The following is a 16,446-nucleotide window of genomic DNA, read 5'->3' as shown; positions in this document are numbered from 1 at the left end:
CTACAAACAAGCATTTAACCCCAGCAACTGAAATGAGTTTGCCCCTATATTGACAGGGTCGTGGTTTACCCCCTCCAGGCAGCAGGATTTGTCTGCATGATTAAATACATTTCTCTAAGGCACCCTTCACATTCTGTGAAGAGTGCCCATATACAGTGAACCATGAAGGGAACAATTCCCCTTTCTCTGCTATAAGATTATAAATCAGAAAAATTATCCGCAAAAGAAAGCTTTTCAACTTAGAGAAGAATTACATGAATTTCAAGTAATTTGGACCCTATTTCTTGATACACTTGACAAAGAATGTTGAAATGGCTCAAACAATGCTTAACTTCCATTCCACCTGACCTCTCTGCTTTTCCCCCTCCCTCTTTCCACCCCTCCACCCTCTCCTTCCTTGTTTTGCCTGTGTATGTACGTTTTTTAAAATTGTTACTCCCCCCACCCTAACATGTTATGCCTGTGTAATATTGTCCGATTCTCTATTGCCTGGTCTTGCAGCTTTGATGAGTTATAAAGTTGCATAACTGTATTGGATATCCTGTGAAATGGGCAGCATTTGGTAAACATATACATGCTGAGAGTCATTTATTTCTTTGTATTTTTTTATTATGAAAACGAATAAAAATTAATCACAAAAAAAATGGATAAATGGTGTTCCCAATCAAAAATATAACTGGACAGCTTATGAGAAGATGATCTTTGAGTGGGGGTGAATAACATTTTAAATTTCTATTATAGTTGAATCTCTAAGTCAAAGTGTCCCAAGAGGAAGCATTGAACTGCTTCTGGCAGAGTAGTATGGCACAAATTAAACCTGTTTATTCTAACTGGTTGACTTGCTGAACAGTCTTTCTAGTCTTTGCTCAGCAGCAAAGACATTTTGTACTCTCCACTTCAGCAAATAACTTCCATTTTTTTTATTTTTAAAGAATTTTAGTAATTGCAGAACACTCAGCCTTGGATATTTAGATCTTTCATTTATCCATACAATAGGTACAGCACTGTTGGTGGTATTGCAAGGTTCTCCCAAGCTACCTAGCACTACTGTCTTAGTTGACCTTTAGGAACAAGGGGAAAAGCTTCCATGGCCATTCAATGTTTGGTATTCACAATACCAGTTGGAGCCAAAAGTGGAAGTGATTTAATGATGGGAATGGGACGGATACACCAACTCATTTCACATTAGGCCACTGATAGACAGTAGTAATTGGTCAATACTCTCCCGTCACTGTTTAGGTCAACTGCACAAGTATTCCCCCTTTGTGATCCAGCACAGGCATCCACTATTAGGTTTTTGGCTCCCAGCCATCACCTCTCTTGGATGGAGAGGCATCTCTCTCCATCCTGACCAGTGTTTTTCCATGCTGCACAGTCCCCATTCTAAACTGAGTTTCCCAGCAAACCAATCTGCCTTAAGTGGTCAGCATCTGCACGTTGCTCTCTCTCCAAAGGCTTTGTAATTGCCCAGTTTTAAGTTACCACACAGCCCTTTCTAAGCAAGTACATTTATTCTTACAGTGAAAGCATTAGAGAAAAGACATTAAAAACAATAAATCCCCACATGCACGCTAATAAGCTTACCAGAAATGACCCCCCCCCCCCAACTCCAACACGGGATCTGGCAGGCAACCAGCCCTTTAAATCTTATCACTGTGTTTTTTTTTCCTTGTGGTTACAAGTTCATACCCGCTTTTAGCCCAGAACAAGCACATTCATGACAAGTCCGTCTCTTTTTTTAATATACAGCTTGGGTCTTTGATCTTTAGAGACCATGAACATGTAATCAGTCAGACAATGGTTCTCTCTTCAGGGTGTAGCTTCAAAAGGTTGGGTCTGGAGGTGGGAACTTGCATTCACCCCTTCCCCACCCAGTCCAGGTGTCTCCTAGGAAACCCATTTAATTTTGTTTGTCCCCAAGTTCCTTCTTATCTGGCATATTGTTTAAAACAGTACTTTGAAACTTCCCAGGTTTTACATTGGCCAAGTCTCCCCCCCAGAGAAGTCACATATAATCCCACAATAATATATACACTTTTCATTCATAATACAATGGACTCCAAAGATATTTAAATTTAGTTCAATAAGATCTCCCAAAGATATTGCAGCAAATTGCCATATCTGTCACAACTCCCACTTAACCTCTAAACAGGAAAAGGGGTAGTGCAAATAAGAAAATGCTCAAAGTTTTCAAGAAAGAGCTAGTCATCAGGAATCTTAAATCAAAAAGTTCTCTCAGTAGATCACTTGCACCAAATGATCCAATGACAATGAGTAAAGGATGATTACTTTAATTATTTGGAGGGATAGTATTAAAGGCAAATGAAACTAATGAGTTTTCTGCAACATACTACAACACTGCAGCTCCTAAACTAGGGATCTGTTATTCTGTAATCATACTGTTACCAAAAACTACTAAATTTCCTGTCACACATTTGTCAATTGAAGTAAAAAACATCAAAACAGCATTACCCCTTCTTTTCCCCATTGGAATGAATAACTGAAAAAAGTTAAATTATCACACAATATCTAGTATCAGAGTGGTAGCTGTGTTAGTCTGAATCTGTAAAAAGCAACAAAGGTTCCTATGATACCTTTAAGACTAACAGAAGTATTGGGAGCATAAGCTTTCGTGGGTAAGAACCTCACTTCTTGCATCTGAAGAAGTGAGGTTCTTACCCACGAAAGCTTATGCCACAGGACCCTCTGTTGCTTTTTACACAATATCTAATCATCCAACCTTACTCTGGAGAATACTGTGTAAGTGTTAAACATTCAAAGACACCAATAATCCCAGACAAATGATTATGCAGAACGGGTAGTCCATTTGCACCCAGAATGTACCCATTATAAAGTTCTGCGTAGATCCAAGTGCACATACATCTTCAAAAGTCAAAAAGATAACCAGCACAAAGGACTCTCTGGTTGAGAGCGCACAACCCATTGTCATTAAAGAATATAGCAGTTATCTGTTGGAAAGCCATTATTGCCAGGCCAGCATTATGTCTCTTCATGCTAACCACTTGCTAGCACAGCTAAAATCTCTTGCTATCTCCTCTGACAAAGGTCATAGCTTTTAGCTTGACAGATTACAAAGACACTCCACATCTTTACAAAACTTAGCGGTAGCTTTCAGCATCTGGAATTTCGGTAATAGTTTTTAACTGTATTCTGCAAACACCCACAGTGTGCTAGGCCCAGTGCACACACACACACACAGTCACTGTCTCAGAGATTTCACAATGTATGCGACAATTAACACGGTTTAAAAAAAAAATTGAAGAAACTGTTCAAGTATGAAGAATAAAAATCAAATCCCAATGCATCTGTAAACTACTAGTGATGAAAACTATGTCCTCCAAAAAGTGTGGAATTGCAGTTCACCATTCAGAAATCATTCTGTCTGGCTATACATATGCTTCTGAAGAATGCTTTAACAAAATACAAAAGCAGTCTCAGTTTTTGCCCCAAAACCTCACCTATAATTCCTCCTTCAAGCACCATGCTCCAATAGCAAATCCCACTTCTTTTCATGGTAAGGAAGAGAAAAACTAGTAGCAGAACAGAGGTGGAAAAACCTACCCTCTAACATTATCTTAACGGGTGCTGGACATATTATTCTTCCCTAAGCACTGTCCTACATTGCTTATTTAAGCATCAGAAGTAGACATTTGTCACATTTTTTACACATCCCAATCTCATCATTGCTGGAAGAGTACTTACCAGGCTGCAAGCATTTGAGGGGAATAACTAAAGTAGAGGTTCTTATTGCATACCCTGTTCCAGATCTACCAGATGCCCACATACCCCGCACCATTCTCATCACTGATACATTGGGTGTTCTTCCTAACACTACCTGTTCTTTAGCCATTTGCCCATAGTTCAGTTACATACAGATATAGTTATAGTGCGACATATACAACTGAAAAAAAACCAACAACCCTTGACTAAGTTCCGAGCTCAGTTAGACTGGACAGTTGCTGGGCAAATGAACCCATGGTGTACAGTGTTTGGAGGTGAGGGCTCTGTACGTCAGTGTCTGTGTTCTCATTGGTATATCTTGAAAAAAATTAACTACCGTATTTTAGAACACAAATTCCCCCAGAGTTTTAAAGCTTCATCTGAGTAGCCTATTATGAAAATGCAATAAATAATAAATAAAATTCACCATTACACAATTTCTCCCACGTACCCATCCAGAGAGGTCTCATGTACCCCCAGGGGTACACATATCAGTTTGAAAAACCCTGAACTAAAGCAACACAGCCCTAGACCTCAATTTCTGAGAAATTAAAAAAACCCACAATGCTGTGTTCTACCCCAGAGATAGCTGCATTACAGAGTTGGTGAACTTGTTCCCTCTTCCATCCTTTAGCTATCTCTCAGGTGTGTTCTGCAATTTAATGCTTATGAAACAGCTCCTCAGATTAAAGGTGCTACCGCAACATAAAGTATTAAGTACAAATGAGGTTCATTGTTCCATAATAGCAAGAAACGCAATGATTTTTCAAACAGTGAGAAATAGATCAAATGTTCATTACTCAGCCATACTGTGGGAAAAATGATAAGCCGTTTAGAAGTGAATGGACAAAAATGGAATTCATTGAAGTACAGAAGTTACTTACATAGTTCTTGACTTCCCTGCGGGCATTGGCATCGATTGCAAGCCATCTCTGTTGGTACTGGGCCTTGATATCTGGGTCCTTAGACGTCAAAGAGTTCTTGATCTGTAAACCAGCTGCAACTCTGGCAACCTGGCTGTTCCCTGGATTTGCCAGCACTCTGGACAGTTCCACAAGGAAAGTGGGCTGGGTCAGAAGAAAACATGCTTATCAATGGATACAAACACATACTTCTCTAATCTGCTCTTAATCAGAATCTGATCCATTAGGTTTTTCTAATGGAAGAGAATTAAACTTTTACCCAACCAAAAAAGAGCAAAACTCTTTGGACAGTTTATACAGTATCTGACCAATAGCATACTGCTGCTACCATACGACTGTGTTTTATCCCAAGATTATGAACGTTAAGATCCTAATTTTAACTACTGAAAAGCAACGTACCTAGATGTTGGATTTTTTCAGATTACTTCAGACACTCAGTTACCTTCCACGATCCTACTGTCTGTTTAAAGTATTCCTTTAAATAAAGCACTCAGGTCCTATTCCAAGGCCTATATCATCCAAGATTGTCTGTGGTTTTTAAAATTAACATGAATTTAAATGTCCCATCGAATAAAAAATAATAATTCTTTTTTCCAAGGGGAGCACCAAAGCCAGTTTCCTTTTGGAATTTTTTAATGCTTTTAAAAGCTCAAATCAGGGGCTTTATATACAGTAAAAATATTTCTGTAAGAGCAAGTTTATTACATGATTGCTCTGACGTCAAAGATTATTTATGCAGGGCTATTTCACGTACGTTTATCAAAACCTGCATTTGTACTGTTCGGTTTTGGTAACAACTAGTGAAAAAGTCCTTAGTACTCAGACTATTCGCAATTTGGCAGCTTGACATTTGATACATTTTTGCTTTGTGTGGTATGGAGAAAGAGCTCCACTAGTGCAGCTCTTGTGCCAAGACTGACCGAAGCCTGGTCTCCACTAAAAATTGTGTGTGTGTTTTTCGATGCAGCTGCACTGGTTTCAATATCAATTCATACAAAAGTGATTCAGACATGGTGGAAACAAGTCTTCCTGAAACGGTTTTGCCTGCTTTATACTAGCATTTAACCAATCTTTTAAACTGGTGCAACTGCACTCGTAGTTAATGCAAATAAAATTTCTATTGGAAACCAGGGCCTAAGAAAGACTACCTAAAAGTAGCTAGGCAACAATTTTTAAGGCGGTATTGAGGACAGAACTTGTGTTCTCCATGGTCCAAAACATCACCTAAAAAAGTTAAATAAAGCTATCAAATAATCTGTTTTAACACCCGAACTGCAGAGTTTGTAAACAATATATAGTTTAAACCCACCATTTTAAGCTAAATCAGTCTTGCAAAAATGTCCTGAAAAATGCAATGCCCCAGACGAAAAAAAACAACTTGTTCACTTTTTACCATAATGAAAAAGCTAATTTTACTTATCCATCAAAAAATGTATTCATATTTGAGACACAAAATTTTGCAAGGCTGGATTAAATTAAAAATGGGGAAAGCTTTCAGGAAAGGGATGTTTTTGGGATAGAAAATGAAAATGTTGCAAGGACATACACATCCCTTGAGGGGAAACAGTGGGCTCAACTCCCAAAATGCCATACATTTGATGAAGACTATGCAAGGAAAATCCACTACAAATAAGAGTAGCCAGCAGTCACCAGTTATTTATTCTCACACCTGCCTCCCTCAAATGGTTAGGTGTTTTTTGTTTTTAAAGCTACTGACAATAGCGTTATTCATTCTAGGCCCAAACTCACAATTCTAATTTAGAATTTATTTAATTTTTCTAGACTACAGACCAAAACCCAATTGTAGTGTACCCGTTCTCACAGCTTCCACACACACAAGCATTGCAGGAAGACTCAGCAAGAGTCCTAAAATAAAGGCAGAAAAAAACTTGTGTTTCAGTGGAGGGCTATGATTCATTAAACAGTTAGCCAGAGAATTGGAGCTAATATAAAACTGTAAGCCCAACTGTAAGCAACTTTGATTACCGGGTTTCACAAACCTTTAACATTAAATTATATAGAAGTAACCCGCATAGGTTGTCAATTTATGTTGGTGGAGAGGAAAGAATGTATATGGTTGCCAAAAAATTAAACACCCAATTATTACCTCCAATCCATCAGACAAGTCGGTGACAACTAACCTTCACAGTAGCAAAGAGGAATGCAATAATTCACCCATTTTTAATCACTCACACAAAGAACCAAAGATTGCCTCAAGGATGAAAGCAGAATAGCAATTCTAAGAATCAGACCCATAGACCCTTATTTTAGTGTAATAGTTGTAATGTTGTGCCTCGATTACACAGACAACATACATTAATGGTAGGACATATTTTTAACTCAATCCCCCCTTGATTTTAGTATGTGCACGTGTGGACGATGCTAAGAGTTCATAACACGTTAATGAAAGTGTGTCATGTGCAGATTTTTGAGTACCCTTTCCCTCTGGAACAAAGTGACCCCCCCAGCCTTTCATTTCCCTTAAACACATTCTAAATCTGCTCTAACTCCACCCAGGGCAGTGGACCACAGGGCTCCCAACACTGGTAACACCTTCATCCTCTACCTCAACCTCATCTAGGCCACAGACAAGTGGGGGGAGTGAGGGGAGAAGCCCCTAGTAGAGAAGAGAGTGAAGGTCCTTTTAAGAGTAAAAAGGGGACTAGCGTGAAAGGTAAATAGGATCCAGACACTGGAAGAGGAAAGCAAGAATGAGACAACCAGAAGGCCTGGCAAAGTGAAGAAGGAATGGACCGGCCTATGGGAGCAATGGGGGGATTGAGAGCAGGCAGAGAAGGGTAAAGGCCCAGCATGGCAGGCACAAGATAAAGGGGGCAGGATGCAGGATCAGGTTCTGCAGAGGGGAAGAGAAGGGCCAGTGGCCCTGGGGGGCCTCTCCCAGCTACGGGGCCTCTCCCGGGCGCACCCCGGTCTCCCCACATGGTCCGCAGGCCCCATCGCAGCACACGCAGCGCCGCGCAGCCTAACGCGCTCCCCTCCCGCCCCCCCCTCCCGGCCCGGCTCCGCGCCCCCATTGGCCGGCGCGGCTCCCGGGCGCGTCACGATTGGCCGGCCGCCGCCCCGGCTGGGAGCCGGCAAGTTGGGCTGCGCCCTTGATGGCGGTTCGGCCTGCGCGGGGGCAGGGCGGGGCGCTCCCCGCCCGCCCGCCCGACCCCGCTGCTCCCCGCCGCCCGGGGCGCTCACCAGGTTCTCGATCGCCGCCTGCTCCAGGAACTTCTGCGCCGCCTCCAGCTCGGAGCGGTCTGCGGGGAGGGGGAGCCGGAGTCAGTCACTGCCCGGGGCCGGGGCCGCGCCCCTCCCCCCGGGCCCGGAGCGGGGCCAACGGGCTCCCCGCGGCCTAGCGCCTCCGGCCGGCCTCAGCCAGCGCCCGGCCCCGCCCTCCCCAATCCCCGCTGCAGGGCCGGCCTCGCCCCCCTCAGCCGCCCCGCTCCCCGCGCCGGGGCAGGCCCCACGCCCGGGCTCCCGCCCGCCCGGGCCTGGCCTCCCGCCGCCAGGCCCGGCCTCCCCCTCAGGCCCGGCCGCGCCCTCCCCGGGCCTGGCGGCTGCCGCCCTCCGCTCCCCGTCCCTCCCCCACGTGCTGGCCCCTACCCGGCGAGACCGTCTTCTCCAGGATCGTGATGAGCTCCATGGCGGCGGCGGCGGCACGGGGTGGGGTCCCGCTCGCTCGCGCTCTCGGCTCCTGGTGCGTGGGGGACCCCGGGGCGGGCGGCGGCGGCTGTGGCGGGCGGCGGCGGAGGGAGAAAGGGCCGCGCGGGTGGGGGAGCGCGCGCACCGACTAGGCGGAGCGGGGGGAAGGGCCCGGGCAGCCGCGCGGGCGGAGGGATATGCCTGAGCCGGGCCCGCGCCGCGCCGCTGCACAGACTCATTGGCTGGCAGCGCCCAGCACGCGCGGCGCTCATTGGGCCAGCGCCGGCGCCGGCGCGCGCGCGGCCATTGGCTGAGCGGGGCTCCGGCGCAGCGCGGCCATTGGCCCGTTTGGCCGGGCTGAGCAAGGGCGGCCAAGAGAAGCGGATGGAGAGGCCGGGGCCGCAAGGAGAAGTTCCTGACGGGGCGGGGCCAGCGGGGCCGCGGAGGGCGGGGCCTATCCCAGCCAGGGGCTAGAGGGGGTGGGGCCTATCAGGGCCAGGGGCTGCTGGGGGCTAAAGCGGGGTTGCACCATCAGGGGCTGCTGGGGGCTTATGAGGCCAGGGGCAAGAGGGGGGGTTGGGCCATCAGGGCCAGGGGCTGCTAGAGGGGGTGGGGCTTATCAGGGCCAGGGGCTGCTGGGGGGGGGGGGGAGGGGGGGGGGGGCCATCAGGGCAAGGGGCTGCTGGGGTGAGGCCATAAAGGAAGCTATATGTGGCTGGGATTACAAGGGACAGGAGCTGGGACCACATGAAAGGATGTGGCGTGAGCGAGTTCTAGATGCTGGGACTGTTCTATAGGGGAATGACTGAGGCCCTGTTCTAAATCAGAAGAAATACGGGATCAGATCAATAATACATCTGGGTGAGTGCCGGAGGCTTCAGAGGAAAGTGTAAGAAACTCATAATGGACAATTCTGGAATCCTCTGCCCACAGGGGAAGTTTCTTCCTAAACTCAGGCAGCTAGTGGCTGGTGCATGCTCTAAAGCAAGAGGATTTCTAGCCCATATGTAATTATCATGCTAACGTAGCTGTGGATACTCTCCTTTTCAATAGGGGCTGCAGCTCAAGGTCATTGGCCTGGATCAATAGGAGCAAGGTCTGTAATGGCCGGGCTATAGCATTAGTCAGCCACTCACTGCTTGGGGTTAAGGAGACGCTGCCATGGGTAGGTTGCCCGTCATTGTCCATCACAATGTTTCTCATACATTCCTTTGAAACATCTGAGATAGTACGGGCTAGTGGGTGGAGCACTGCTGGGCTGCAGCAGACGGGGGTCAATTCCTGGCTCTGCTATACCTGCCAGGTCTTAGTTTCCCATATGTAAACTGAGGATAATAATACTGACCACCTTTGGAAAGTGCTTTGAGATCAACTGATGAAAAGAACTAGGGGTTAATAATTATCAATTTGTATTGTTGGTATGACCTTTTCCTAGGTTCCTGTAGGAGACTGTGGTTACAGGGGGATGGGCTAGCATTCTGGGAACTGGGCTGGCAGGGGAAGGTGCTGTGACTATGAGGACATAGTAGGGCTCTAGGGACTGTGGGAAATGGACTAAAAGGGTTTGTGGCTAACTTTGTAATAAAGTGCTTCCTAGGGACGATTAAAACCACCATGAAGGGAAGGGCTGGAGGTAAGACACATCTCTCTGAAAGCTTTTTGTGGGAGCTGAGGGGTTTTTTAGGACATCTTCAGCCCTCCCCCATTCAGAGGGCATTTTAAACATTGTAGGTATACAACGGAAGAGATAAGAGACTGGTGTGAATGCAGCTGTTTTCCCTCCAGCATTGTCTGTGGCTATATCTAATGGCTCCCTATAGATAAAGAACATTGGGGTAGTGGTGGGATTAGAGGAGTTTGCCAGCTAGGAGACACCGTTGTCCCTTGTGGCTGATAGTAACGGCTGTCCTGGTGGAAATACAAGCTAAGGAGCAAGGAATAATTACCTCAGTGGCCTCTTCCCAGTAAAACAGGGTTGAGTAGCTGAGGCTCAGGCTGACCTACAGTGCTTCACATTTTCAACGTGTTTTATAAACATGAATTAATTCACCCTCCACACTCTCCTTATCTCCATATTTGGGGCTGGGGGCTGACTCATGCAATGAGGACATGAAGCAACTTGCCTGAGATCGCATAGTATCCTCTCTTGCCCTGTCCACCTGAGCAACATCCCCTCCTTCCCCCCGTAGTGTCACTTCCCATGTCCTCTCTACACCTGTGGCAGCATCAAAGGTTCAGCGTTCACCCAGTCTGCGGGAAAGCCCAGGCTAACACCTGAGAAGAAACAGGAAAGTTTATAGATTATCTCCCAGGTATCAGCCCATGATATAACTGAAATTTAATGCTGTAGTCACAGAGCTGAAAGCATTTCAGAGTAGCAGCCGTGTTAGTCTGTATCCGCAAGTACTCCTGTTCTTGGAGCTGAAAGCAGTTACTGCTCCTTCATCGCTGGCCCCTGGGAAGCTAAGGGCTGCCCCCCCCCCCCCCCCCCCCCCCCCCCAGTACATGCCACAACCCCAAAGAACCAGAAAATAAACCCCTTGAAGGATCCCATCTTCCAAAAAGGCTTTGGGCTTGACAGAATTTCCAGACTGGTTATCCTAAAAACCGCTATGAAGGCAAGGCAGACTTTGACTGTGTTCTCATTGGGGCTTCTTTTTGGTCTGTGTTTGTACAGCACCTCGCTCATTGGGGTCCTGGTCCCGGACTGGGGCTCCGTGGTGCTACCACAATAGAAGTGGTAAATCATAATAACGCAGCCTGGGCCACACCCGGGTTTTGTACTGGTACCATACAAATATTTCAGTTACAGTGGTGATTGTTTGTATGGAGATAGTTGTACCAGTGCAATCCCTAGCAGGGATTATACTGGCAGAAAGGTGCCTTTGGCCACTGGAGCGATCCAGGAATAGCTATCCCAGTGTAAAGCACCTTTGTACTAGTAAAGCTGCATTGTGTGTGTGTAGACAAGATCTGAGTGAAACTTGCAAGATGCACTGATGGAAAATAAAAACTCAGAAAAGGAGAATAGGGGAACAAAGGTGCAGCTGAATAATTAAATCAAGGTGAGGAGGGTCTCTGGCTAGCTTGTTCTGCAGGGGAAAGAGTAATTAGTAACACAATCTGTCTCTGTTGTGGTATTAAATACAGATGGCATGTGGAGAAGGGGAAGTTAGCCAGATATGTTCAAACTGATTCTCTCTTGCTACAGGTAGGAAGCGCCCCAAGGCTAATAACAGAGAGGGGATAAAACAGGCCCAATTACTCGCACAAGAAGGAAGATGAGAAGGAAAGTCCAGTCTTTTTTGGCAGATGTATATTAGGTCCTTTCTGCTGCAGCCAGAGTGAGACGTGACTCTCCTGGTCTGACATGAAATTCGTGCCCTATAATTGACCATACTTCATACACATGTAAGGCTGTCTGGGAGCGGGAAGCATTTTAAGAACTATGTGCCACTGAAATGCAACCACCTCTGGAGAGGAGGCTAAGAGAGGGAGGGAAAGTTTAGTTGATACCAGGGTGGGGGAAATCTACTCTTCTGAAAAGAGCCCTGGGATCTTTAATGTCAATATGCAGCAGATCAGGTCTCAGCTTGCAAGGTCTCCTCTTAAGGTCCCACGCACAATAAACTCCATGGAATTCAATTTCTCTCTCTGTGAAGGTTGAAAGACTGTTGACTCTTTCAAGATATGAACCTGGGGATCAAGGGAGTGTGTATGTTTAAAACCTGTTGCATAGACCTTCAAGTCACCTTCTCAAGCCATTAAGTCCTTCACAACGGGGCTTGTTCGGCTAATTTTACAGGTGGGGACACTGAGGCACAGTGAGTCTAAGATCACATAGGGCCAGAAATAGAACCCAGGAGTCCTGGGTTCCCAGTGCCTTGCTCTAACCACTGGATAACTTGCCCCTTGCTAAATGATTGACCCTGGCAGATGAGTGCACTGATAAAGTGTTAAAAAAAACATATAAACTGGAAAAAATAACTGGGCAGCCCTGGGCTTGGGGGTATTGTCGACGGGCAGCACACACTGTCCCTGGTGGCAGGGAGTTTCTTGTTCCTCAGTGGCTACTAGAGCTTGGCAGGGATCAGTTTTGCCATCCCACAGATATTTTCGAGAGTTTGAAGTTTCCTGTCTTGAATCGGGACGAAGTGTCAAAAATATTTGCCCCCTGAAGTTTTTGTTTGTTTTGGATCATTCAAGATGTTTCGTTTAAACTTTGACTTTTTTGTCCTATTTTTCAACCTTCTTTTCAGCCTCATTAGCTGCAATTTCAAAACTGAAAAGGGGGATTCAGAACTGGGAAACTGGAATTTTTCATTTCAAACGGGGTCCAAATGAAACACTATGACAATTTCAGTCCTTCGTTTCTCCACGTGGTTTCCAGGCGGGAATTCATCGAGCCCGGTTCTGTTTGGCGAAGGGTTTTGATGAATCGGCATGTTTCAATGAAAAAACAATATGTAGAAAAATTCCCAACCAGCTCCGCTAACGGGCTCCTGCAGGTTGCAACCTCTCAGCCTTCCCCACATTACTAAGTGGGAGGGGGTTCCCAGAGTGGGATACACTGAGAACCCCTGCCCTAGAATATCCCGTGTCAACTCAACCTCCACCCCATTTACTATGGTGGCAGGAACCCAGCTGCCCACAGCCAGCTAGGAGACACCGTCTTTTGAGTCTTTAACATTGTTCTTTTGATCGTTCACGGCATGGATGGATTAGACAGACACAAGCCTGAGGTACCTTTGCCATTGGCCTTGTTCACTCTGTGATGCTCCTGACGCAGGCTGCTACAAGGACCCGGTTTGCTTTCCTCCTGGTGGGTTCCTCTATTGCAGTGGCTGCTGGCGCTGGGAGGGGGACAGTGGAAAAGCGGCTCCTCTGCCTCGCTCGTTGCTTCTGACGAACCCCAGCGCCTCCTCTTAGAACTTAAACATTTCCCCTAATTCAGCCTAAGCCGCAAAGCAAGCCTGGATGTTTTTCTAGGTCTGCTCTGGTTCAAACAGGAAGGAATTCAAGGAAGGCCCTCCAGCCTGTATTTTAACATAGCAGATCAGACGATGATCTAATGATCCCTGCTGGCCTTGTAACCTGTGAAGTTGTGAACTTGAGACACTCTCCCTAAAAGCTAACAATACCAGCACCCCAGAACCAGGTTTTCTTCGCCATCTGAGTTGACTCTGAGCAACGTGGCTGACAGACAGACCTTAAAAGAACGGTGCCCTCTTCTCAACCACCAAATTCCACCTGCCAGTCTCATCTCGCACCTCCAGTTCTGAATTAAGAATGGCCATACTGCGTCAGGCCAGTAGTCCATCTCGCCCAGTATCCTGTCTTGCCACAGTGGCTGGTGCCAGATGCTTCACAGGGAATGAACAGAAACAGAGCAATTTATCAAGTGATTCATCCCGTCGTCAAGTCCCAGTTTCCGGCAGTTAGAGGCTTAGGGACACCCAGAGCATGGGGTTGTATCCCTGACCATCTTGGCTAATCGCCATTGCTGGATCTATCCTCCATTAAGTCATCTAATTCTTTTTTGTACTGTTATACTTTTGGCCTTTACAACATCCCTTGGCAATGAGTTCCACAGGTTGACAGTGCGTTGTGTGAAGTAATTCCTCCTAACTGCCATGTCCAGCTGGCCCCACCCACTCCCAACCGCCTGCCCTGCCAATCACCATTTCCAACTGTCCCTTCTAATGGCCTCATCCGCTCCCAAAGACCCCTTTCCACTCCCAGCTGCTGTCTCTAATGGTCCCTCTCACTCTCTGGGCCCAAAGCCACAGAGGGCGTCGTAGGGCAAACTCCACACCCAGAGTTGCAGCCAGACACACACAGCTATCCCAGCTCTGGGGCCTTTGTGTGCGATGCTTCTGTGAGCTGCCACTAAGTAAACGGACCACTCATTTCTGCTCCAAGCTGAAGCGCCCAAGTAGTCTTCAAGTGCTGCCCTACAGGTTGTTCTTGAGGACTAACATTACCTGCCATTTCATCCTGAAGAATCCCAAAGTGCTTTTAAACTGTAACAAATCGATATGGTATCACTCGCCTCACCAGTGAAGGGCAGCCACCTCTGAGGCAGAATGCGGGAGGTGTTTAAGAGCAACGCTGCGCCGGGATTGCTCACCAAGCACTGAAATGCAGCCACCTCTGGGGTGGAACGCAGGGGCTGTTTAACAGCTGAGTAATGCTGCATAGGGATTGCTCAGCCAATGTTGACATGTGACCTCCCTCTGGGGTGGACCGTGGGAGCTGTTTGACAGCCTCCCGGAAATGTGGCCCAACGGTTTAGCCCTGGAAGGGAAGAATCCTATGTCCGGTGAAACTGAGAAGAAGGGGAGCCTCTGGTCCTCCAGACAATGCCACGGACTTCCAGTCCTGCTGTACTTCAGGGTGAGTCACCGAAGTAGCTATTGCCCGACAGACGGGGGACTAACGACCTAGCCAGCTCATGCATGGCAGAGCAATCTCAAGCGCCCATAGCAACCGCCTCAATCAGGGAGACGAGTCTAGCAAGAACGCAAAGGAGGCTGTCTTACACCGAGGGTCCGTGCATCACAGGGAATATCCATTGGCCCCCGGCCCATTCAGACTATATTACATACAGCTGGTGAGTGGAGCTGAGCTTAATATAGTCAAAAGGGAGGAAATCAAAGAGAGGGGCCAGGAGTTGGGACCTCTGGGTCTATCCTCAGCTTTGCTGCAGCCTTAATGGATGTCCCTGTGCCTCTCTCTGCCTCAGGCTCCAGCTGTAAAACAGGGTCTGGCTACTCTGCTGCAGCGTTAACTCAGGTCCACACACACAAAAACAGAGCTGAATATGGAGGTGCTCTGAACCCAGGCTGGCTTGCCCGGCTGGGGGTCTAGGTCAGAGCTCAGGTTCTGTTTTAACTCAGGCTGTCACCCACCTCAGTGTGGACACGGGCTATAACCCCCCTTACTTATCTCGGGTGCGTCGTAGTCGTCCGGAGCCTTTGCCCAATTCCCTCAGGGCTGTATTCTCCTGCACTGGAAAGCTCCCGCCAGTTTATAGGCACCACTTTGGTGATTCAGCCCCATCTTCCGCATGGCCTGCTACATGTCGACACAGCCCGTGAGCAGCGGCGCCACTTGGGAGACCCTCATCGCAGCAGGCTGACCCAAGGTGCTCACAGCAGAGCGGCACTAAGACCCATGGGAATGCATGGGCTAACCAGGTGCCCAGACCCAGGTTAACTCTGTCGTGATGACATACGCTCAGGGATGAGCCTTGGTCAAGGTGTTAGGAGGCAGAGTTCATGAATGCCTGTAAAGTGCTTTGAGATCATCAGACCGGGCCCCAGGAAGGGGCAGGGGGTTGTGCAGAATTCACAGCTACATTGGCTAAGACCACTTCCTATTTGCAGCTCGACTCACGAAACACCTGTGAGATGTTATTCAGGGGCAAGGAGCGGATCCCTCTCCCCGTAAACCCCCGTCACTCCTCTCTGGGGTCCCTCCGCTAGCCAGGCAGATGGCTCAAGGTGAAACAGCTCAAACAGCACCATTTGGGGTTGAAATCACAATGCCAATAACTTGCAGGTCGGTTCCACCCGAAATGGTAACGTGGCCCCGGCTGCTGGGTTTGACCACAGGGTGGCCTGGCTCTGAGCGCGGGCATTAGGGCACGTGTGAAAAACGCCAACCCTTCAGCACGCACGGCTGGAGTTTTATGAAACAGTGTTATGCACAGCTCGACGCATACGCCTGCCCTAAGGGTGAGCTCCTTCAGGACAGCCAAGGAGCGAGGGGCTAAGGCGCCACATACAAATCTGCCCCCCCCCCCCGGCAGAAATCAAAGCACTGGAACCTAGTGTAAAATCAGGCTCGAGCAGAGAACTGAGATTGCAGCCTGGGCTCTGATTGGCCTGGCTGCAGCTGGAGCTGTTCTCTTGTGATGGATGCACGCGCCTGCTCTTCATTGCCATAAATGGTGTGCTCCGCATTCGTGGTACAGCGGGCTTGTATCTGCCTGTTTTCATAAACTGACTAGCTGAACCAGGGAGGGAAATCCTGGAATCCCCCTCCAGATAAACAGCTGACCTTTAGACCAGCGCTCAACCCCGTCGCAGGTACGCTGGGGACGCGACCCTTCCAGCGGGGTGGAGGGGTT

The 16,446-nt window shown here is 47.7% G+C and overlaps 1 protein-coding gene across 1 annotated transcript in view; it reads right to left on the bottom strand.

Annotated features, from left to right (window-relative positions):
* The window catches only part of KPNB1 (karyopherin subunit beta 1), a 32,441-nt gene extending 24,046 nt beyond the window's left edge, over positions 1-8,395 (bottom strand). Inside the window, exons 1-3 of the mRNA XM_024203707.3 lie at positions 8,274-8,395; positions 7,869-7,927; positions 4,626-4,808 (exon numbers count right to left, since the gene is read on the bottom strand). Of these exons, the coding sequence (XP_024059475.1) occupies positions 4,626-4,808; positions 7,869-7,927; positions 8,274-8,313 (282 nt within the window). The 5' untranslated portion in view covers positions 8,314-8,395. The remainder of the gene's footprint in view (positions 1-4,625; positions 4,809-7,868; positions 7,928-8,273) is intronic.
* Between the last annotated feature and the right edge of the window lie 8,051 nt (positions 8,396-16,446).

The sequence above is a fragment of the Terrapene carolina genome, unplaced genomic scaffold (assembly GCF_002925995.2).
Source record: "Terrapene carolina triunguis isolate 2854851 unplaced genomic scaffold, T_m_triunguis-2.0 Scaffold193, whole genome shotgun sequence".
Lineage (NCBI taxonomy): Eukaryota > Metazoa > Chordata > Testudines > Emydidae > Terrapene > Terrapene triunguis.
This window is presented reverse-complemented; position numbering and strand designations above follow the sequence as displayed.